The sequence below is a fragment of the Sturnira hondurensis genome, unplaced genomic scaffold (assembly GCF_014824575.4).
Source record: "Sturnira hondurensis isolate 20B ecotype Veracruz unplaced genomic scaffold, ASM1482457v3 Scaffold0021143, whole genome shotgun sequence".
NCBI classification, from domain to species: Eukaryota; Metazoa; Chordata; class Mammalia; order Chiroptera; family Phyllostomidae; genus Sturnira; species Sturnira hondurensis.
Window position 1 is genome coordinate 18,869,513 of NW_028093774.1, and position 23,999 is coordinate 18,893,511.

The 23,999-nt window shown below is 55.6% G+C and overlaps 1 protein-coding gene across 2 annotated transcripts; it reads left to right on the forward strand.

Annotated features, from left to right (window-relative positions):
- Positions 1-334: 334 nt before the first annotated feature.
- Positions 335-8,543, forward strand: ZDHHC22 (zDHHC palmitoyltransferase 22). Of its 2 annotated transcripts, none has more exons than XM_037031333.1 (3): positions 335-523; positions 2,345-2,893; positions 7,841-8,543. In XM_037031333.1, the coding sequence occupies exons 2-3, from the start codon at positions 2,368-2,370 to the stop codon at positions 8,104-8,106; spliced, it is 792 nt and encodes a 263-aa protein (XP_036887228.1). In that variant the 5' UTR covers positions 335-523; positions 2,345-2,367; the 3' UTR covers positions 8,107-8,543. The 2 variants fall into 2 exon arrangements, with proteins under 2 accessions (XP_036887228.1, XP_036887229.1); XM_037031334.1 differs by lacking the exon at positions 335-523 and adding an exon at positions 1,536-1,586.
- Positions 8,544-23,999: the final 15,456 nt, after the last annotated feature.

The window sequence follows — 23,999 nt, forward strand, 5'->3', positions numbered from 1 at the left end:
CCCTGGGGTTCCGGCCCGGCTCTAAGCCCCCCAGGCTTCTCTCTGTCCCAGAGTAGAGAGAGCAGAGAGAGTGTTCAGCCACAGTGGAAAGGCAAGAGCAGGTGATGGCTACAGCTTCCACTCCAGAGCTGAATCAAAATCCCAGGTGGAACCGGTGGCTGAAGTCAGGCAGGGCGCCCCAGCCGTCTCCGAGGGAACTAGGTAAGGGAGGGGTGGGGGGCAAGTCCATGATGCTGAGAGGGGTGGCCAGAGCGCCGCCCCCTGAAGGGGAGGAAGGGGTGGCGAGGGCTGAGGTGGGGGGGTACCCAGCTGCCATACCCGCCGCTTCCTGGCCCCCACTCGCCGGCGCCCAAGTGGGAGGACCACAGCTGCCCGCTCCCTTTCCACACCCCCGCTACCTGCCCAGTCCCCGAAGCGAATCGTGAGGAGGCTCTGAGCCAGCGGGGCCGAGCCCACAACTTTGCAGCTTCGGGGAGGGCGAGAGTCGGCGTCCAGGGCTCCTCTTATCCGCGACTTGAGCTGGGTGAGCTCCTTTCCCCACCCCTCTGCGGCGGTGCGGCGGCGGCGCAGGGGGCGGCTTCCCGGGCGTCCGGGAGGCGGTGGCCGAGAAGCCGGCGGCCGCCCGCGCTGCCTGCCTCCCTGGGGTTCCGGCCCTGCCTCCCGCCGCGGGCGAGGCCGGCGCCAGTGCTGAACGGACAGCTCCCCTTGTCCTCCAGCCGCACCCGCGGTCTCCGTCTTCTCTCCTCCCGCGCAGGGCCCCGGCCGCAGCCGTCAGGCGAACGCAGCTCAGTCCCCCAGCCCCAGCCCCAGCCCTTCGCCTTCCAGGCGCCGCGGCGCATCTGGAGGCTGCTCCTGCGCCCCCCTGGCGACCGGCGTGGGGAAGACACTTGCTTCCCTGGAGCCCGGGGCCGAGGGCTCTCTCCGGGGTGGACAGCGCCGCTGCAGCCCAAGGGAGCGCGTGGCCAGACGCAGGGCCGGGCCCCCAGCTACCACCCCTGAAGGTGCCTTGCGCTGGGCCCCTGCCTCGGAGAGAAGCCCGCGGCTCCCAGGGCAGCTGCGGGTCCCCGGGAGCACTGGCACCTTCAGAGGGGACTCCAAGGTGATGATGGGTCGCCCAATCGGACGGGACAGCCTGGACGCGGGCCCTGTGGCATTTGCCCATCCAGGGTGCAGCAGCCTTCCCAGAACTTTTCTCGCGCCTCGGGCTCTCCTCTCCTTAGCCCCTAGAAAAGTTCTCTCTAGCGCCCAGAATCCTGTTTCCCTGTGGCCTCCGACGCTGGGCAGGAACCAGGGCTGAGGGGAGGGGGCGGGAGGAGTGGGGATGCGGCGGGGGCTACGCTCGGCCGCGGGGCTCGATCAGCAGAAAGGCTGGCGGAGCACTTACTCCTGAGCCCAGGGCGAGCTTGTTGGTACCGAAAGGGTTTCGGCGCCATCGGCGTTGTTTGGGTTTCTAGCTCCAGGAGGGCGGGAGGCGGGCGCGAAGGGGGGATTTTAATATCGTCGCCTGAAATGAAAGCGCTCTTTGCAAAGAGATAGCCAGGGTTGCCGGCGCGGAGAGGTGGGCTGACCAAGACCGGCTGACACAGGTATTCCGGTTGCCCCCACCCCACCCCACTCGGTGCCTGAGCGCGTGTGTGAATGTATCGATTGCTTTAACTGATTTTTCAAAAGGCAGGTAGCAGTGGCTGCTCGTGTGTACACAGATATACACAAACACAGACACCCAGGCACACATAGATTACACATCGAGTCACACAGGGAACCCCCCCCCACACACACACACAAACATCACGGACCCACAAACACACATACCTCCGAAGAGTCCTAGGTTACCGGTGAAGTCCCTGAGTATTGCCCAAGATGGGGTGGGGGCGGCGGCTGAGAAAGGGGAGGTGAAGCAGGAAGTCCATCATTTGCCTCAGTCCCCACCCCAAATCCTTTGCTTCTCTTCCTGCGGGTGGGGGGTCTGAAGGAGAAACCCCAACCCTGGGCTCTTTTCCGCTGCAATAAAGGAGCAGAGCCGTAACCCCCTACCCCCACCCGTTGCAAACTGCGCACAGGCCCAGCCTCACTCTCCTTGTGCCTGCCTCCGGGGAGCCCGGGGGGTTGCCGAAGTCGCTCAAAAATCGAGGGAGCGGGCACCAGGAAGTACAGCCTGACCCCAAGAGGCCGTTGCGGTCTCGGGGTCGCAAGCCTGTTTGGCCCAGGTTAGGAAAAAGAGGAGGGGTGATCGCGGAACGGATCCGAGAGCGAGGATGTGCGTGGAGCCGGACCAACAGACAGCACCGGAGTAGCACCCTAGGGCGCCCCCTGGACGCCGCAGTAAGTCTTGCTCTCACCCTAGGCCCCTTAGGGATGTAATCGAAGATGCTGGCCCTGAGGCTGCTCAACGTGGTGGCCCCCGCCTATTTCCTGTGCATCTCCCTGGTGACCTTCGTGCTGCAGCTCTTCCTCTTCCTGCCCAGCATGCGCGAGGACCCCGCCGCTGCCCCCCTCTTCTCGCCGGCGCTGCTCCACGGGGCACTCTTCCTGTTCCTCTCAACCAACGCCCTGGGCAATTACGTCCTGGTCATCCAGAACTCCCCCGACGACCTTGACGCCGGGCAGGGGACCTCCACCAGGAAAGCTCTGTGTCCCCCACCCAGCACCCACTTCTGCCGGGTGTGCGCCAGAGTCACCCTGAGGCACGACCATCACTGTTTCTTCACCGGCAACTGCATTGGCGGCAGGAACATGCGCAACTTCGTCCTGTTCTGCCTCTACACCTCCCTGGCCTGCCTCTACTCCATGGTGGCGGGCGTGGCCTACATCTCCGCCGTCCTTTCCATCTCCTTCGCCCACCCCCTGGCCTTCCTCACGCTCCTTCCCACCTCCATCAGCCAGTTCTTCTCTGGTGAGTGGGCCTTGAGAGGCAGGTTGGGTCCTGTACAAAGACCCCCCCAACCCCAAGTTTGCTGGATTTAGAAAACAAGCAAATCCAGAATGCCCAATTACATTATCATTTCAGATAAACAATGCATAACTTTTTAGTGTATAAGTATCTCCTAAACACTAGATGAGACGTACTGAAAACACCCACTGTTACCCATCAGAAATGCAGTTTAACTGGGCATGCGGTAGTTTACCTGGTAACCTCTCATCCTACCCCCATCCTCATCACTTCCTCCTTGCTCACCACTGTCCATTTGCTCATAGTGTTGTGGTGATCCAGGCAATACACCTGCTCTGTGCCAGGCGGGCTGGGTGTTGGCCATCCTCCCATGCAGCCTGGGAGGGACTCCCATGCCATGACCTCCCTTGGCCTGGACCCCAGTCCTGCTCACACGCCACCCCACGGCCTTTACTCCCCAAAGGTCTTCCAGCCCACCACAGGAAGGTCCACAGGGTGCCAGGTCAGCCCCAGCAAGAGACTAAGCTCTGCCCTCCTGCTCATTATGTTTGACCCCTCCCANGTGGTGATCCAGGCAATACACCTGCTCTGTGCCAGGCGGGCTGGGTGTTGGCCATCCTCCCATGCAGCCTGGGAGGGACTCCCATGCCATGACCTCCCTTGGCCTGGACCCCAGTCCTGCTCACACGCCACCCCACGGCCTTTGCTCCCCAAAGGTCTTCCAGCCCACCACAGGAAGGTCCACAGGGTGCCAGGTCAGCCCCAGCAAGAGACTAAGCTCTGCCCTTCTGCTCATTATGTTTGACCCCTCCCAGGCAGTGGAGGCCTGAAGATGCCTCCGAGCAGGGGGCAACTTGGTTGGGGGTGCAGCCATGGATAATGGCTCCATCCTCTCACGACAGAGTCACTGGACTGGTGTGGGGTCTACACCTCCACTAGGTCTCACACGGGCAGGGGCCAGACGTGAGGGGCTTCACTGAGGTGCTCAGCAGGGTACCCTAGGGAGGGCTGTATATAGTGTGTCCAAGAACAGCTCCCTGGTACCTGGCCCAGAGGGACCTGGTGGCAGTTCTTACCGCTTTACCTGGCCTTGAAATTTGTCCCTCCCTCATTTACTTCCTCTCCATCCCTACCCTGGCCTTGGACTCTGATTGACTTGGTTCTTACAGCTGATAGTGTGCACCAGAGTGTGTGTGACATTGTTATCTCCCTTTCTCCGATGAAGAAACTGAGGCTCAGATGGGATTAAGCGGCTTGCCCAGGATCTTACTACTACTGCAAAGCAGCCCCTTGCCTGCCCCTCCCCCCTCCAGCAGCAGGAGGAATACAATGTATTTCCTCACCCATTGGCATTTTAGGGACAAAGAGAGCATGGAGCTAGTTCCACTGAGAACCCAGAATTTTCTTGATGTGCCTGGACTGGACATTTATAAAACTTCTGCTCCACTCTGGAGGGAGCCCTCATTTCAGCCTTTGCAGGCATAGCACCATTGTGCCATTTGGTGGTGGGAACACAGAGACCGAGGGAGGACCCAGCTGGGGGGTTGCCTTGAGGTCTGGTGGCTGAGCTGAGCCCAGAACTCAGCTCTCGGGCCTTCTGGATTCTGATGCTGGCATAGGAGGCTGCTGGGACGGAAATAACCAGGAGGAGGAAGGGTAGGTGGGCGGGCGAGGGGGTGGAGTGTGAGCACAGGCAGGTGGAGGGAAGAGGAGAGCCAGACAACCTAATTACACTGTCTTCTCCAAGTGGCTTTATCACATAAAAATGGGGGGTTCCAAAGGGAGGACCTTGCAATGGTTTGATTCGAGATAAGCCCAGGCTCGAGGCCTAGCCATGTGTGCGAGGTTCGGGAGGCAGGAAAGAAGGGAAGAAGCATCTATTTCTTTGATAGGACGGGAGAGCTGAGCCAGTAAATGCTGCCTTGGAGGCCAGGTCCCTGCTGTAGCAGAAGGGTGAGCGCCGTTTCCTTCTGCCTCCTCACCGTGCCCACTAGGAACAGGAGGCCGAGATTTCTCATCTCCAACTCTCCCGTCTTGTCTTCCTCTTTTGCCAACCTCTCATCATGCCCCTTGCTAGTCCTTATTCTCTCCCCTCCCCAGCACATCCACCCCACCTCTTCAGCACCTCCCTCCCTATCTCTTCCCGCCCCCCTCGATTCTCAGCCCAGGTGGTTGAGGGCGCTCCCTATATCATTGCTCAGGAGGACAGGAGGGAGTCAGAAGGCCCAAGTTCTTTGCCAGATGGAGCTCTTATTTCCCAACTGTGGTACTTTTTGGCCCCGACTATGGTGCTGTCGCTGAGTCATATCTGCCACCAGAACATGGGATGGCTGGGAGTGTGGGCCCTGTGAGTTAGAAGGGGAAGGGGTCTTCTGGTGGCTGCAGCCCATGGGCCTTTAGCTGATGCTAAGGACATAGGAGGCTGGCCAGGTGGATTTAGAAGTTGTCTTCTCTTTGGTCTGTGCAATTCGGCACAAGTTGTGTCACCTCTCTGAGCCTCATTCTTCTCACCCAGGAAACAGAGATGATGCCATCTGACCTCTGTCATGGTGTTTGTATAAGTACACCAGCATTGCAGATGTCACCAGAATGTCCAGTAGAAGGGAACGGGGATTAACATTTGTTGAGCACCTATTATGTGCTAACCACTGTGCAGGTCTCATTTCATTTAATTCTCACCACAAGTCAGTGAGGTAAGTATTATCATCTCCATTTCAAAGGCTCAGGAACCAAAGGGTCAGCAAGGTTAAGTTCCCTTGAGGCCACACAACGAGCATGATTTCAACCCCAAATTCGGACTCAGGGTTACTAGCCTCCAGAGCTCACATTCCTTCTACTCCACCACACTGCGTCTCTACAGCTGTTTCTGGATGAATAAGCTGTTTCTTGATGGAAGCAAGGGAGCTTCTTGTCCCTGAATGTCTATTAATGATGCTAGGCAGCGACCTGTCAGAGGTGTCATAAATGCTTGGTGGGAAGCAGGGAGGGAGAGATGGAATGGTGTGACCATTCAGGCCCTTTAGAAAAAACTGATTTTTCTAAAAGAAACAGAACTATTATTAGATAGTTGAAAGAGCCAGGCAGCCGGGTTAGGCAACTTCAAACACTTCAAGAAAAAAGCAGGTCCCCAGAAGAGCTTTTGGTAGCTGCCACAAGGGGCCAGGAGAAGGCCACAAGGTCTTGTCCGCATGCCTTGATTTAGTGCCAGAAAAAAAGCTCGCAGAAAACAGCCTCCATTAGCCCAGGCTTGTCCCTGAGGCTGAGATGCAGGGCCGGCCGGCGCCTGACAGCTCTGATGCCCTCACACCCCAGCTCCAGGGGCCGTCTTGGCCTGTCAGTACTCCCAGAGCCCAACGGGAGCCACGGTCCCTGGACCCTTCATCTCACTTGGGGCTGCCTGAGCTAACCTGTGCTGACAGGAAGAAGTGGGTCAGAGGGATGGCACAGCCTGGTGTGAAGCCTGTCCTGCTGCTGCCCCCGGCCAGCTGATGGGGCCCTCAAAATGCCAGCTGGAATGAGCTTTCCATCCCCTGGGCAGATAGACTTATTTTTCTCCAACTTTGCAAATAGAAACCTGCTATCAAAGCTCCTAGGGCTGAGGGCAAGAGGAGGCTGCTGATGAGCAAACCTGAACCAGGCCCGCATCCTCCTGGTGGCTGAGAATGTCACTGCTCAGGCTGGACACGTTTGAGAAGCCCAACCCTCAGGGGTCTGAACATTGGAGCCTGGGAGCCTGGGGAAGAGGAAGACGGGGGCCAGGGGATGCTGGAGAAGGGAGGGATATGGCTGATGTTTTCAGAGGTCAAACAGGTCGTCTGGAGCAGGCACCTCATCACCCAGGAGGAGGTGGTGGTGGGTGTGTCCTGCAGAACAAGACAGGCTGAGGAGGGCTCTCACATTCTCTCCTGGGTCCACCACCCTGGCTGCTGGGCACGTCGAGGTAGGTGCCTGCAAGCCCTGGGATGGTCTAAGGAGTTGAAGTTGAGAACTTTTGGGGGTATAGTCTCCTCATTTGCGAATGACCCTCAGCAGGGAGCACTGCGCTGAGTGTGAACCAGAAACCTGGCCACTTCACACACACTTCTCCTGAGTCATGGGGCCCTGTGGGACCAGTTTACAGATGAGCAAACTACAACTCGGAGAGGTTGAGAGACTTGTGGGAGACCACAGAGCTGGGAGATTTGAACTTAGCCTGGACCGACCACCCCCACTCTGAAGAAGAGTGTGGAATCTTTCACTCAATGAATGTTTAAAAACTAGTAGCAGAGAAATCTTGTCTAGAGGAGTCTGCAAGAGGTTCTGCCCAAGGCAAGGGCTGGACTAATGACCTTGGGGGCCTCCTTCGGCCTCAGCAAGCTCTGATTGACATGTCCTGGTGGCCCCGTGTCCCCTTGTTAACATTAGTGACTGAAATATTCCCTAAGTTGGAGCTCTGCACTGCCCTGGGAGCTTGGGACTTATTCTCCTCGATGACTAGGCAGCGTTCTCCATCATGCTGTCACTTTCCTGAGTGCCACCCCACCCGCCGTGCTTCCAGCTCCACAAGGAGAAAGAAGGTGCTTCAGTCTGGCCAGCTGCCCAGGCGCCAGCTCCCTCTCTAGGACCCCCAGCTCACCCCTCTTGCCTCCGGAGAAAAATCCTGCTCCCTGTTTCCAGAACAGAAAGGGAAGGCAGAAAGACAGGCATGTCTGGTTCAGGGCAAGTTCCTGTCTAGGTTCTGTCCAAAGAAGCATCCTTCCCGGCATCCCCAGTCCATTTCTGGCCCGGGGAGTCATCAGCGCTAAGAAAAAGTTAGGGCAACTAGTTATTCTTTCTCTGCCTCGCTGCAGCGCTGAGGTTTCTATAAAATGTAGCTTCCGCCTCATCCATCTCCCTTCTGCAGCGACGGCAGGCCTGGACGTGGCCTGGGTGTAAAACGAGTCTGGTGTTTCCCCGCCCCCTCCCCCGCAGGAGCTGTCCTCGGTTCTGAAATGTTCGTCATCCTCATGCTCTACCTCTGGTTCGCCGTCGGCCTGGCCTGCGCCGGCTTCTGCTGCCATCAGCTGCTGTTGATCCTGCGGGGTCAGACCCGCCACCAGGTGCGGAAGGGGATAGCAGTAAGGGCCCGGCCGTGGCGCAAGAACTTACAGGAGGTGTTCGGGAAGAGGTGGCTGCTGGGCCTGCTGGTCCCCATGTTCAACGTGGGAGGTGAGAGCTCCAAGCAGCAGGACAAGTAGAGGGCACTCCCAGCATTTCTCTTGCTGTGTCTTGACTCCTGAGCATAAGACCATGGTATCCTTGTCTCCACCCATGACCCACTACAACCTATGGCTGGTGATGTCCTAGCGTCCACCCACCCCCCCACTGGTACACATGGAGGAAAACATTGGCTGGTGGATCGTGACAAGGAGGAAAATGAGGTCCCCCAGGCGTTTTTACCCTCCCCACAGGCCAGCCAAGTGGCTGTCAGGAGGCCGCCGCTTTGGTTTCTTTTCCTCGGGGTCCCTGCCTTGCCCCCTACCACGTCTCATGGCATCAATGCCATGTGCGCCAGCTCTTCCTCTCAGCCCCGTGTTGGGAGTGGGGAGTGAATTCTTGCTTCTAGGAGGCTGCTCCCTGGGACCTGGAGGCTGGCAAAGATGTTTATAATTACAAAATATCAAAAATTACCAAGTCTGCTCTGCCGACTGCCAGGAAGGTTGGGAAAGGGTGGGGAGGGGAGTGTCCTCATCCCCTCGGTGGAACTGTGGGCAAAGGGAAGGAAAAAGAACTCGGGAGCCTGCTGCTCACAGCACCCTGCCCCCAAGTCGCAAGGCCTTTCTTTGGGACACAGCAGCCAATGGTCTGAGATAGCCAGCTGCTGTTCCCTGCGCATTCTGCCCCCGCTGGCCACCCCAGCCCAGTCCAGGACCTGGCTGGATACTTTCTTTCCCTGGCGTGCTTTCTGCCTTTGCTAGATGCCGGGAAGGCAAAGAGAAGAGAGAAGAAAAGGGGACATACCAATAAATGATAGAGGTACGTGACTACATAAGCATATAGAAGGGGACAAGAGAGAGAGAGAAGAGAATGCTTAGGGAAGGGGAAGAGAGGTTGGGCACTGGGATATTTGGGGAAAATGATAACAAGAGAGGTGAACGGGTTCATTTGTTCCCTGCACTGAGGACTTTCTGAAAACTAAAGGCGCTCCATGTTAGAACGTCTTCCTGGGCGCCGTGGGGTGTGAGTGCCACTAGCCTGGAGGTTTCCCAGCAGGCGCTTGGCAGGCAAGCCATGGAGAGACTGTCTCCGCAGGGTCAGGGAAGGGGCCATCTCTTCCCACCCCAGGATTCCGGAGTCCTCTTCGTGACCGCCAGGCCCAGAGGCAGGATCTGCAGAGGTGCCTGTGAGCTGTGTGCTTCCATGGAGGGTGAACTGGGCATGGAAGAGTCCGAAAGTCATGATGCAAACATTTAGGACCCCACCCGGCCACTCAGGCAAGAGTCGTGGAGGGAGAGAGTCTACCTGGGTCTCAATGCTGGTTACAGGGGGCTGGCATTTGGGGACGGGGAGAGGCAGCAGCTCAGAGGCAGGTGGGGACGGTGGTGGGAGAGCAGAGCCTGGAGGTCCTGCTCAACGCAGAAGGGTGAGGTTGGGAGAGCTGACGCTGTGGAAGGGGGAGACCAGAGTAGGGGGGTGCAATGGCCGGACCAGCCCTGTTCATCTGACTGGCTCAGAACAGGGGCACAGCTGCGTGTTCTGGAGCCCAGAGGACCAGACCCCTGGGACATGCGAGGGAGTGGGAACAACACACGTGCCCCCTCCCAACTGGGTCTTGAGGTCAGTCAGCAATTCATGCAGGCAGCAGGGCTGAAACCCACACTCCGCAGTGTCCAGCTGGTGGCCATGGCAGCCTCAGCTGTCGCCACACATCACCCTGAGTTCTTGAGCAGAGCTTGGAAGGACTGTACCTTGGTCCTGCTTCCTGCCCCCTAGAGGACTACCATGGTAATGGCTCCGCCCTATTAAACTCCCTCCCCTCTTCCCTCATTCATGAGTCTTACCTGTGCTTATCTAGTTAGTGCCAGCTAAGTGCTCTTCTGGGCACTGACACACAGTGGTGAGCAAGACAATGAGATTCCTGCCATCGGGGGCATCTCGTCACTGCCCCCACCCACTGCCTTCCACCCCCAGGAAAATGGTACCTCTGCCATCATGGCGGTCAGCAGGGCAGGTAACATGGAGGGAAAGGATGGGGCAGAAAGGAGAGCCCAGGCTGCCTGGATGGAGGAGTCACTAGGGGGCATCCTCACCCAGCCCTGGCCATGCTTAGGTGGTGGGAGCGGAAGGAGACAGGAGAGGCCCTGGGCGAGCCAGGCCTCGGCTCTCTGTTGACTGCAAAGCTCCAGCCTGGAAGCCAGCACAGCCATTCGCAGCCTCCTGGAGCCTCAGCCCTGTGAGGCTGGGCACTGGGGGAGGGGCCAAAGGGAGACCTACAGGGGGTTGGCTCTGGGCAGATTGGGCAGTGTGTATGTGTGATAGGGGTATGGTGTTGGGGTGGGGAGGTTGCCAGGTGTGGGACTTGAGTAACATTTGTATACATGGCCCTGTATTGCCAATAAAGAACATCAATAAAATATGTGGTTTTTAAATTGGATTTGATGTGATCACATGGGTGCTGTGGTTGGTAGCAGGGCCGCAATGCACTGATGCAGTCATACCAGCTGTTAAAATATTTAAGGTAAGTATCAAAAATACTTCTGCTTAAGTAGGTACATCATCTATGTCTAGACGGCTGCCTCATCAGATGCTCCTGCTCCTCCCCTGGGGCCCTGGCTCACCCCACAATCCAGCCATGAAAAGGGCATCTGTGTGGGCCCCCCCAGGCCCCTGCCCCAGACTTTCAGCAGCGCCCATTGTGATGGGTCAGGGTTGTGCTGTCTACTTGAGAAGTGTGTGGATGTCAACCCTGGTCAGCAGCAGGTCTACAGTGCTGGGGTCTGTAAAGCCATGGGACCAGGGAGGACTGGTTAACCCGGGGACTTACTTCCTCTTCTCCCTCCTCCCACCTCTCCATGTCGGCGGAGAATGAAGAGGCCACCTGCTCCTCCAACACAGCCAGAGATGACCACCCCTGAGGATCAGCCAGGGCCCCCTGCCCTCTCAGCCTCTACCTACCACACCTGGAGACCTTGGGCTGCCCAGCCCTGGTGACTGCCGGGATGGGGTGGAGCCCTGCAGGGAGTGTGGTCCCTGAACAAGTGAATGGGCATGACCTCTGACACACTGGGCTGATGGATAAAGTGCTGATTCTACTTGGGCTGTTGACAAACCTTCAGCCTAGGCCGGGGTCTGCATTCCCTGAACACACACCATTGGGCAGCAGCCCCGCTGATATGCAGGGGCAGGTGGGGAGGGATGAAAAGAGCTATGACTAATGCCCTAGTGCTCAGCACACTCTAGAACATGGGCTGTCTCTCTACACTCCACAGGGAAGATGGACCTGTCTTGTTCACTCTCGTATCCTGGATGCCATGCAGCATGTAGGCACCTAGTAGGTGTTCAATAAATATTGACCAGGCGAATACACAGATTCAGAGCTCATTCTCAGTCCACATCTCCTACGCCCCTCATGCGGCCCTCGTTGTTCTGTGAACATCATGGGGCTAGCAGACGAATGAGACAGCTCCGTCCTCCAGGGGCTCACTTCCGGGGGGAGGTTCCCAGGAGTGCTCAGAGGATGGCACATGCAGTTTCCTGTGCAGGGGCCTGGAAGGGTGTTCGAGGTCTCCAAGGTGGAGACAGACCAGCTGGGCTTTCCAGGCAGAAGGAACAAATCAGACACCTCGGAGTGGTCACGGAACAATGCACACAGGGGATATCTCGGAGAGGCAAGAGGGAGTTGAGGGTGAGTCGAGACTGGAGCAGAGGGGCTTTGAATGCCAAGTAAGAGTCAGCAGTGAATTCGCCGGATAAGAGGAAACCACTGAAGGTTGTGAGCAAGAGCTACATGGTTGGAGCTAGATTTCAGGAAGTGGAGCCCTGGCAGCCGGACAGGAGATGGGAGGGGCCCAGTAAGAGGCATTTGGGAGGATCTGAGTGTGATGGGACCAGGGTCTGGGTGGGAACGCTGGCTGTGGGTCAGGTCAGGAGTGGAGGGTGAAAGAGTCCCTTCACAGGCTGGGAGCGTGACTGGTGGGATGCTGGGGTGGGGGCCCAAGGTGGTTCTGAGTGTTGAGACAAAGCGATCAGGGTGACCTCAAAGGACAGGCCCTCAGGAGCACTGTGGCAGGGAGAAGACCTTGGCCCTGAGGCTCAGGGCCACCAGAGCACTCTCCTCTGTCATTGGTTCATCAGTTGTCAGTTGGTGGCATTGTTCCTAATTGACACTCTGCATGTAGCCTTACCAGAAGGGAGGGGTCAGGGCGATCAGTATGTGGTGCTTTGCTGCACAGCCCTCTGAACCCCCAAGCTGAGTGGAACCTTCTGCCTGCGGCCACAGGGGTCACAGGTCCTCTGGCCACACACCCTGCAGCCGACAGAGTGAAACGCTTGGCTCCCCAGAGCCTTAATTATTCCCATGTGGAAAGTGGGCACTCTGCTCCGGCCCAAGTCCTAGTGTCCGATTGGGCGGGCTCGCCGGGACCCGAGCCACACCCCCTCTGCTGTAATGAAGCCAGTCCGAAGGTCCCAGTGGCCTCTTTTTAGCAAGTCCCTTTCCCGTAGAATAGGGTTGTCCTTGTCACTTTATGCATTCGGCCCTGTAAGTGCCCTGGCTCCTGTCTGTACCCCGTGCCCTTCAGCTGGGCTCAGTGCTCCCCTTATTCCCCTCCTGCCCTGTCTCTGGGCACGCTCTCGGGGAGACAGCCCCTCCTGCCAGGGAGAAAAGGAGGGCATGGGCAGGGAGCAAGGATGCTGTGTCCTGCGCTGCCTGAGATGGTTTAGAGGGGCGGCAGAACCGTGGACCCGGTCACCCACCAGGGCCAAGCCTGCTGGAGGGGCAGGGGCTGTCTGGGTAGTTCGGCTGCCTTGACATCAGCTTCTGCTTCTGCCCTCATTCCTCTCTGTGGGTGGTGCTGGCCCAGCTCCTCTGTTCATTCCTCAAACATTCACTGATGCTGACTTGATGCCAGGCCTGAGGCCAAGAACCAGGAATTCAAAGATGAAGGAGATCTATTGCCTGACCTCAGGGAGCCCATGGGGAAAAGGACCAGTTGCAGAGGGTGTGGTTCAGTGGCTGATGGGAGGGAGAAGAACAGGGAGCTACGGAAGCCCAGAGGAGAGAGCTCACTTGGCAGAGGGTAGGTTGGAAGACTTCCCAGAGGAGGAGCCGTCGGGGTCATGCAGGATGAATAGGAGTTGGCCAGGCAGAAAAGCAGGGCCATGGGTGGGGGTAGGAGAGGCTGGGCAGAGGCAGGGGTGGTGGGCAGTCTCTGGGATTGGGAGTCTCCACTTAGGAGTGGTGGGGACATGAGTACACCTGTTGAGCCACACTGCCCGTGAACCCTGCCTCCCCCTCCTCATCTCTTCTCACAAAACCCTGACTCACCGTCACTCAAGATGGTTCCTCTTGGGTAAGCCAGGTGCAGATTGACATTTAGTTTTTCTAACGGTCAGCAGGGTTCTCCAGGTCAGAGACCACAGACAGGGGGGTCATGTTCATTCCCCAGGGAATCAGCCTGGGGACATCGGAGACCTCTAGACCTCTCTCTCTGGGTCCTGAGACTGGCCTCTGGGAGCTCCCTGCCTGTCCTCCCCACACAGCTTCAGTAAATGGGGTTGGAAGGAAACTGTTTCTACCAAGACAACTTCCAGGAGCTAAAGTCAAGCTGAAAGGCTAAAACATGGGGATAACATTTCACACTGCACAGCCCCCCACCCTGACTGGGGAGGCCCTCTGCACCCGGGTGGGCACCTGCAGCCCCATAACCTGGTGGCCCAACATGCCTCTTCCTTCATCCTCGGCCTGTCCAGGCCCTCTCCATCCCACATCCCACAGGGCCCTGTCTCACAGGTCCAGCCCCTGGGGGAGTCTTCCCTGCACTCAGCTCCAACCCATTGCTCTGACTGCCTCCCTCCTGTGAGGGTTCTGTCTCTCTGCTCTACTGTAAACCTTGGCAGGCAGACAGCGGGATCCTCTGGTTTCCTCCATACTAGTGTACGACACAGTGTTGCCTCTGTCATTCTACCACAAGTAATAAAGACCAACATTTGCTGAACTCTCTCCATGCCAGACCCTTGTCATACACACATTTTACCAGTATTAATTATTTATCCTCATAGCAATCCTTGCTGTATGCTTCGTTACTCCCCCCACTTTCTGAGTAAAGAAACTGAGGCACAAAGAAGTTATGCAACTTGCCCAAAGCCTCATGGCTAGTAATCGGCAGTCTGGGATTCAAACCCAGGTTGCCTGCTTCAGGGTTTATCCTTTAAATGCAGACCCTAGACTATCTTTCCATTGTGGACTATTGTAGACACCCAATCAATTTCAGCTGAAAAGTTACAAGGGGTTGAGCTTTTATTCATTAAGTCACTGATTGTTTCATTCATTCAAGATGCTTATTGAGCACCTAGACACTAGGTGTCTCTGCAGTAGACACTAGGGGGTACAGAGAAGGGAGCTAGGCTCAGCCTCTGCAGCCTTCACAGAGCTGCAGAAGGTGACTCTGCAGGTGAAAAGAGCTGGCTTCGGGGTGTACGAGGAGCATCCGGCCCCTCCCAGGCTGATGATAATGGGCAAGTTGCCTTGTGTGCAGCAGTTTCTTTCAGAGCTTGATCGTGGAGGTCCGAGGACAGTCCAGGCTGGGGACCCTACCCCAGCGCTCAGGGAAGATGCCCAGCCAGGGAACAAGACTGGAGCTATTTCTGGGCTGCTGCTTGCCCAGGCCATGTCAGGGCAACTGCAGGAGGGGACCAGACGCTGTCAGAGGCCTGAGCACAGCCACCCCCTCCCCCAACCAGGCCGGGGGCCACTGAAGAGCCTTAAAGGAGAAAAGTGTCTGCCACAGCTCCTCCAGAGAAGCCTCTGGAGGGGCCGGAGGGACGGCTGGTGCTGCGGGGTCACAGGTCAGTGTGCTCCCCACTGCAGGCAGCCTCAGCACAAAGCTGTGCGGGCTGGAAGCAGGGCACTGACCTGGAACCCGGGGCCCAGAGCAGTGGAGAGGAGAGCGGGCGCTGGGGTGCTGTGAGGCCTTCCACAGAGGAGGCAGGTCCTGTGTCGGCTCCGCCCCAGAGGCCCTGTCCCTGAATGCCTCCGTTCTAGCTTGATTATGATGCCTGAAAACCCCACCATTAATATCTCCTTAAAAATAGCATTGCTCCCCACCCCACCCCCAAGTCCTCCTTTCAAATTCTGGGAGGGATTGGCTTGAGCTGCCCTCTTTTTCTGCCTGACAGCTGAAGGTTGGGCCTGAAGTGGTCTGAATTTTCAAGTGTTTGATGCAGAGGAGGGGAGAGTGGTATCCACGGCAACTCTCTGGGGGGAGCTGAGGGGACTCAGAGGAATGGGGGCCCTGCATGAGTGGTGGTGGGGGGTGCCAGCCTGGGTAACTCCTCCAGCATGGGGCAGGAACTAGGCCTCTGATGGGCAGAACTGAGTGGGGGGTAGGGAGTGGAGGCGGGGCCACATAGCCCTATCCTGTAAGTGGTACCTTGGAAAGATCACTGTATGGTGAGTCCAGAGTGGCTACTGGCTCTGCTGCTGAGTCCCTGTGTGATCCTGGACAAGTCACTGCCATTGTTGGATCCTGGACTCACTCTTAGACTTACCAAGAATTGGACACTCTGGGCCTTCAGTGGGGTACATGGTTTGAATGACCTCCCCCAAAGGGGAGGTCTGCTTTGTTCTACTTTGTCACAGACTCCACAGCTCCCAATTGTCCCACACAGAGTTACTCACCCTCTTCCCCGACCAGTAGGTTCCCTGGAGGCTTCTGACTTTGTGATCCCTGAGGGACTAAGTTTCAGAAGATCTGAGCTCTAGTCCTGGCTGTGCCCTAGATATGCCAAGTGACCTTCCACGAGCCACTGGCCCCCATCTGGCAGACCTGCTGAGGGCATTGTGCTGTGGACAGCGGGAGGGAAGGCAGGAATAGAGCTTAAGAGAAAAGGCAAGGAGGGATATGATTTGAGAGTTGGAAAGGCAGGGGAGCTGAAAGGACATGAATTTGATTTTGACAGGTTCTTAGCCAGCAGAGGTCACCAGCAGCAGGGGAAATGCCATCCTGCTTTTTACTCGGTCTGTGAGGATTGCTTGCCAGGTCCAGGTGCAGAGAAAGCTCAGCAATCCAAGCCAGGACAGCAGCCAATTGAGGCTCATCCACCTGAGCAAGCCTGGCAGTTGAGGCCGAGGAGTCCCTCGAACGCGGTGGATAATTAATAAACAGAGCATGGGGGCGGGGAGATGGCGGCGGGGGCCCTGGCTCACCGGAGAAAGGATTTAATTAGCAAGGCTTTCAGGAGAGAAAATTAAATTACAGGAAACAATGGTGCCCCCGAGGAACACACACCCCCTAAATCGATTCCTCAGGCCCCCACGCGCCAGGGCCGTAATTCCACTGCCAGGTCCCACCTTGTGGGACAAGAGACGCGTGGGGCTGGAGCTCAGCGATCTATGGGGGTGCGCTGCCGCGACGCGAATGCGTGCCGCCCCAGCACCCTCCAGGGCCCACTGCTGTGGCTCGCTCCGCCGGACGGGGGCGCTGCCGGGCCATACTCCCGCCAGTCCCTGCGCAAGCTCTCCCTTGCAAAGGTTGGAGCACCCGCGAACCTAGGGCAAAACAATCCCCCATTGAAGGGGCTGCTGGGTTTCTTGCCTCGCTGAGTCACAGAGAACTTCGGGAGACAAAGGGTGAGAGCTGCGCCCCAGACTCATGCTGCTGGTAGTGGTCTTTCACCCTAGACTCATCTATGCTTCAAAAAAGTGGGGAGAAGCAGCCTGATCCTGGGAAGTGGAGTCAGGGAGAGCCAGGACAGTGCAGCCTTGTCCACACCCCATCTCCCTTACCTGGTCCCCTGCATCACCCCCATAGCCCTCAGGACCTCCCTTTCAACCCTGCCCATCTTCCCCAGATACCAGTGGGGACGGTTGTCCCCTCCACCCTCTCCACTGCCTCCCTGTCACATGGGAATATTTTTATTTATAGCAATAGCCACCATTCTTGAGCTCGTGCCAGATCCAGGCCGTGAGGAGAGTACTTGGCCTAGGGAAGTTCACTGAATCATGAGTCCTGTGTACATGACTAGCCCAGATCTGCAGAAGAGGAACCCGGCACTCAGAGAGGCCAAGGAGGTCGCCTGGGAACACACAGCTGGTAAGTGCCGATGCTGACATTCACACCCCATTGGCCTCTGAGCTCTCCTCCAGCAGGGGAGCACTGTGTTTGATCCCCAGGCTCTAGCACTGAGCCTCTCACTTAGTAGGTGCTCAGTAAGAATTTGTCAAATGAATGGCAGGTGCTTCCGTGTTTGTCCGAGGGGAAGCTAATAGCAGAGAGGCAGTGAGGACGAGCTGAGACGGTGTGTGTGAAACACCTGGCACTGCACGTGGGCACGTGGCCCGCTGTGAGCATCCAGTAAAAGCTGGTGTCAGTGCTTCTCAAAGTTGACAGTGTGTGGGAGTCACCTGGAGATCCGGTAAAATGTGGACTCCAATCAGCTGGGCCTTTGATTCTGCGTTCCTGGGGTGGGGTAGTGTTGCTACTAGTCACACTTACTGTATCGTGTGGGCTAGTCCCCGCACAAGCCCGGTCCAACCCCAGTCCCACAGTAGGGAGCCATTGTAGTCCTTGCCGGCTTTGTCTGAACTCTTGCAATCACCGGCGGAGTTTTCAAATTTACTGGTGGGAGTTGGGTAGAGGTGGTCCTACCTCCCAGAGAATCTGATAGAATTGGTTGGTCTGGGTGTGGCCTGGGCATCAGAATTTTAAAAGGTCCCCAGAGGCTTCCACTGTGCAGCCAAGGCTAGAGCTTTAGCAGCAAAGGTGCCTGAGAAGGGCGGTAACATGAGCAAGGTGGGAGTTGATAAAGTTCACCAGACACAGGTGTGGAGAAGAGATTGTGCCTGTGAGAGGCTGGGCCAGGTGTGAGATTAAGGATCCCGGTTAGGATAGGGCAGACAAGACATAGCTACCGCCCCCCCCCCCCCCCCCCCCCGGCTGAATAGCCCCGAAGAGGGGTGAGTCCTGGGACAGGTTGGGGAGAGTGTGCTTGCCAAGTACTCTGAAGGTGTGTTCCAAGGAGGGGCTCTGTTCTGGGTGCAGCAGGGTGTAGGACGCTGACAGAGAGCTGGGCTGGTTGGCTGCTCATCACCAGTAAGTACAAAATGAATGGCTGACCTTGGACCAAAGCCAGCAGCTGGCTTGTCCTCAGCCCTCAAATGGCTGCAGTAACAATCTTATGATTACTGTTTGTTGAGCGCCCGCCATGTGAGGCCCCTGTTCTAGACACTGTCCACACTGAGGCACAGTCATTTTTGAGCAGGTGGTAACCTAACAGATGAGGAAACGAGGCCCAGAGAGGTTATCTAACTTGCTAGGATCACACAGAAACCAGATCCAGATCCAAAGCCATGATATCTCCACCTCACCCTGATGCCTCATGTCTTCCCTTTGGCTAAAATGCTGTTCCCATGCTCTCAACTTGCCTAACCTCCATCGCCAGGGCTGAGATTGGATCTCAACTGGCCCTGCGTGCCTTTCGAAGCTTTGGAGTGCTCCTCCAACTCTGGTCTGGAGTTGGCCTTGGGCACCAGGCCATACTACCTTGAGTTTCTTCTACTTTCCCTGGGAGTCATGTCTCGTGGCTGAGCTGTAAGGGCGCCAAGGCCGGGACCACGTGCACTCTTCCATGGGTCTTGGGCCTCATTTAGTAAGTGCTTGGTGCTGCCAGGGACAGGATCAGGTCCACTGCCACAGCTAGGAAGGTGCTCTTGTTTGAGGTCGTGTGAATGCTCCTGCTGGCAGCCTGGGGGCAGGGGCGGGCAGGGGCGGGCGGGGGAGGGAAGGCAGACGCAGGTGCTGCTGCTGTTGGAGGTGAGTCACTGAACAGGATAATCCACTTCTGAGAACTCTCCCCTAGTGTGTTTGAGTGTTGAGGTGAACTTATCAACTAATTAATATATTGAGCCTATATCAACACTTCTGTTCTCAACTACAGTTTAACGTTAAGGACTCTTGCCCTTACCAACGGATGCTAAAGCCAAAGGTTATTAGAATGTTAATCTTTACAATGAAACAAGTAAGACGCGTCACTTTAACAGACTTACACACCCAACTTTAGACCTGTAAGAGCCCGTGAGGCCGAGGCCATCGGGGGAGGGACTGACTGACTGACGGTCATTGCACCCTCCCCCTGGAATGCAAGCAGGACCCATGCTGTTTCCTTTGCCATTTCACACTCTCCAACCAGGTCAGCTCCTGGGACATAAACGCGTTGGCGACTTTATGTGTTTGTTATCCTGAAGAATGGCGATGACAGTGTTTGGTCAGGTAAAACGTCGGGAATCATTAAAACTTTCCCAAGTAGAAATGATCAGGGTTTGAGAATAATACAAATCTGAGGGTGTGTGTGTGAGAGAGAGAGAGAAATAGAGGGGACCGCACGTTTGAGGCTGTTTAAAGGCCTCCAGAGTGGGACTTACTGTGAGGTGGACCTGTGCTGTCAGGTGCTTGCTCACTTCTGACCCTGTGGGTGCCGGAGCCCTGTCTTCTTGAGATTTAAAGAAAAAAATCACACTGGCAGAGACACTCACCACTCACCCGGTGTGCGCTCTCCCATTTCCCAGTCCCCCGCTGCTCTGGGCCCTCCTGTCCGGGGGGGGGGGGGGGGGCAACCTAACACACACAGCAACATTGGGGACTTACTAGCTCACTAGTAGCTTACTTAGTGGCTTCAAAGTGTAGCTGAGGCTTGGAAAATGCTTCAAGAATGAGAGCAGCACATTCTTCCAAATACTCTTGACTAGACAAGCGTCAACGTGGGGGCTCTGAAAAGAGACTTGCACTTCAGCTATCCTCACCCCCTCGGTCTGCCGCAGTGCCAGGACCGCTGGGGAAAGCCCACAGTCTGGACCGCCCTTGGAGTTTCGTTGTTGGCTGTGGGGGTCCTGGGCTGCTGGTTTGGGCAGTTCACTGTCCTTCCTTCCCTTTCTGTGGTGGTCTGCTTAAGTGACAACTCACTTGCCTTTCCTGAGCAGCCCAACGACACTCGGGGAGAAGCCCAGAGGACTGGCTGGAGAGTGGAGGGGTCGGTAGGTCCTCCTTCACTAGGAGGACCGCATCTCCAGGCTTTTGTGCATCCGTTCAATACGATGCAGGGCCTGCCGAGGAGGCAGGTTTGTATTCGTGGATATCTTTAAGCTTCTTCTCTTCTCCCAACTTGGGGGCAATTTATTGATTTGTATAAGGCGTGAGCAGGAATGGTGAAGTCAACCCAGCTTTCTGTAGGGGTATTTCGGTTTTACCATCTACATGTAGTAGCAGGTCCTCGTTTCTCAGGCGCTCTCTCAGCCCCAGATGAAGGGCAGGTTCCAAGCCGAACACTCCCATCTGCCCACCCAGCAGCGGAAGGCTTGTGGGTGCCCCTGGAGAGAAGAGGCCCCTGCCTGCCTCTGTTACACAGACATTTACCAGAACTGTGGAGCTCTCCTCCAAAGCTGCTGTGATTCCTGAGTCTTTGGGAAAATTAAAGGCAGCTATTTTTACTCTCGGGCTCTCAAGCCACTCTGAAGGCCCCGCTCCACTCGCTAATCATGCAGCCTGACAGGGGCCCTCGCACAGGCTGGCCTCCGATCCCGCTTTCAGCTCTTAGTCCCCACCGTTTCCTGACAGCTGCCGCCCACTCACTCGCAGTGTTAACTTCGGACTCCACAGGCTTTTCTCTCTTTCTTGCTCATCTCCTCCAGCTGCTGTGATTGGAGGCAGGAACCATGCAGACTGTTCTTTCAAGTGACTCTCTAATGTCTTGCATAACCACCCTTCAGAACAGGAGAGAGAGGAGGGCCACGTGTTCTAAGAAAAACGGAGCAATTCTGAGAAGAAAAAGCCAGCGTACCTGGGCCCACAGAATAACTCCTTGCAATAGACCCGTCAGAGGATGGATTGAGATGTCCCCGCTTCCCATTAGTTGTAAATGAGATTTTGGTAAAAGACGGCCCTAATCATCCCGAGCAAATGACAGCCCCAAAGAGGCGAATGCCCTTACTTGTATTCATTCCATCACTGGGTTTTGGGCAAAGAGGCTTCCTTCTGCGGAGGAAGTTTTAAACTACTTCTGCGGAGTAGTTTTAAAACCCGAGTCTTTTTTTTTTTTTTTTTGCACTCCACCACAATCTCTGGATGTCAAGTGGACGGTGAAGAGTTACTCTCCTCCTCTTGAGACAGAGGAGGCCATGGCAGCAGGATCAGGCCTGCGCCTGCTGTCTCCCCGGCCAGCTGTTCCGGCTGCTCTGTCGCCCAGACCGACCGCTTCCTCGCTCAGCTCTCTGCTGGGGTGGATGCAAGGTCACGGCCAGAAGGCAGGGACCTGAAACAAGTCCTCACAAAGTGCTCCTGCCTCCAGGTAGGCTGTGACTACCTGAGAAATCATGTTAAATCAACCGAAGAGACTCCTTATCAGACACACAGAAACATCCTTCCCGGTGGTGGGCAGAGAAATCAGGAAGGAAGTAAAAGCTAAATGATATATTCTCCAAAACATAAAACCAGGTACAACCTTCATCTCAGGTGAGAAGAAAGCACTGTCTGCAGGTGACTGACCAGGAAAAGCCACTATTTCATTTAACCCCAAGTTACTCTCCTTTGGGGCTAATAATTCTTTGCTTGGGAATAGACTTTTCCAGGGGAATTAGTGACTCCATGGAGCTGCAACCAGGTAATGAGACAAAACCACTGTGGACTGGCAAACGGCTCTTCCAGAGGCACCTGCGAGAAGACAAAACTCCGGCAGCGCGCTGTCATATAAAGTCATCCTAACCGAGCACTAGGAACCTACTTTGTAGGATAAAAATTTTGAATACATTAACTTTAGGGCTCACCCACCTGTAACAGACCCAGAGATCTCACAGACGATTAGAAACTGTGGGGAGAACCAGTTCCGATTCTTTATTATTCAACTGACAGGAGTGACACCTCGAGAGGGTCAGTGACCTATCCAAAGTCACCTTATCAGTGAGTGATAAATGTGACAGGCGTATGCATTCTCCAGACCCCAGCACACAGGCTGCGATCGGCAGAGATGCCATAAAAAATGCGAATTAAACAGACATATACACACACGGGCCTTCTAGATGGACACGGTTTCCACATCTGGAAATCATGCCGAGGGGCCAAGGGGTACGGGCTCAGTAACCGTGCCCGCCTCGGTCTTGCAGAACCTGCTTTGTGGGCTCTCGCTGGTCTGGGTTCCCAAAGCGACTCAGCAAATGTGTGGGGGAGAAACAGTGCTGTAAGGGTTAGACTGTGACAGCCCTGTAGACCTTTGAATGAGCATAAGCTTTTCGTTTTTCCAGGGTCTTAAAAAAAATCCCACGAGGGGTTTGGGGGGCAGGGAGGACACCACACATCTCCCTGTTGAGACTCTGCGGGTGAGCCTTGAGGAGGAGCAGGGCATTAGGAAATCAACTCCAAGAAGTGCGGAGGAAGGCCTGGAGGTGCCCTTGCCAGGGCACCCTCTGTTGTAGAAAGAACTTCACTTAACGTGGCTGTAGTTTATCCCAGTTCACAACTGGAGTAGTTCCATCATTTAAAAATTCTACTTGTTAAAGCGTCAGGTCAGATGGAATGAATCATTGGGCTGAACTCTCCTCTCCTCCCAACCTACCCTGTATAAACCTCTGTGAGTCTAGGGGACATTGCATCACCCATTTCTCTTGAGATCGCTTGCATTTCTTCTAATACCACACCGGTACAAGTCTGAGTGATGGGCTTCTGCAAGTTCAGCATCTAATCCCAATGTGTCCCGACGACATGAGTACATGTTTGTGACTTCAATCAAATTGAGTATTTACTCTGGGTTTCACTTAGTATTTTTAAGCAGCTACAAAGCAAAAAGTCAAACTAGTTTTCAAGTAAGTGACTTTTATTTTTCTCTGACAATTCACAGTCAATCTCTACAAAACTTCATACTTCCTCAAGAGAATTCACATTTGGAAAATAAATCTCTACCCTAAAGAATGCATAGCTGGGAAAACACTTCAGTATACACACGAGAGTTACTTTTCTGCTGAAGGAATCAGAGTAAAGTCAGACAATACTATGATCAATAAACAGCAATTAGAGTGTAATAAATTACAAGGTCATTAAACTCCATCCCCATATCCAATTCAATCAGCAGCTTTTTCTAGATGTGTTTCAATATTGCCAACAAAACCTGCCAGTTCTCTCACAGACTGGTTTGAGCTCAGAAAGTCTTCTCGCTTTCAGCAAACAGTAGCTGTGCCACTGGGCGTCCTGCCGGACCAAATTCTGCCCCACGAAGACCACTGCTACTTATAGCTTTGTGCAACCAGCGAAGGTCTTCCGGGTCAACTCCAAGGATCCTCCACTTGCCAGTCTGGCTCCTGGCCCCAGACATCTGCTAGTCGCAATGGGCTGTCCTTCCGAGATCTCCCTTCTCTACTTGGCTTCACCTGCCTACAGCGCCCCCAGGGAAGGAGCACCCACGCTAAGAGCCTAGAGACTTCCAGCACTAAGACCCGAGGAGAGCTGGGAGTGGTGCTGCCTCTCCCTGCCACTCAGCAGGGAGGATCAGTGACAGACAGGAAGGGAAATGCGAACCTTCTCCTGGGAAGAAGAGTCCGAGGCTTACAGCTCCAAGAGGGTTTTTCTGATGGAATCAATTTGGTTCTCAGTGACTATGCTCAGATTTCTGACACTGAGACTTATGGCTCCTGCTCCGGCTGTTCTGAATGCACCTGTCTCTATAGCTTTGCTGCCAAACACACTCTACCAAAAAGGAAGCTTCCTAGCACGTGTGCAGGGTGGAGTGGCTGTAGTAGCAGAGATTCGGGGAGGCCAAGGGACTGGGCCAGGACATCACTCATGTCGCTGCGTCTGCTTAAAGACATAGTTGCTCTGACTTTTTGAAAACTCTTTCAGAAAGCAAATGGCAGGTAGTAATTCTGCACTGATCAGGAGAGTCCAGAGATTCTACC

What these genes read in the sequence shown, in the direction of transcription:
- ZDHHC22 (XM_037031333.1), top strand. Translation starts at nt 2,368, where the DNA reads ATGCTGGCCCTGAGGCTGCTCAACGTGGTGGCCCCCGCCTATTTCCTG. An exon ending in CATCAGCCAGTTCTTCTCTG is followed by an intron (nt 2,894 to 7,840) that starts GTGAGTGGGCCT and finishes CCTCCCCCGCAG; the next exon opens with GAGCTGTCCTCGGTTCTGAA.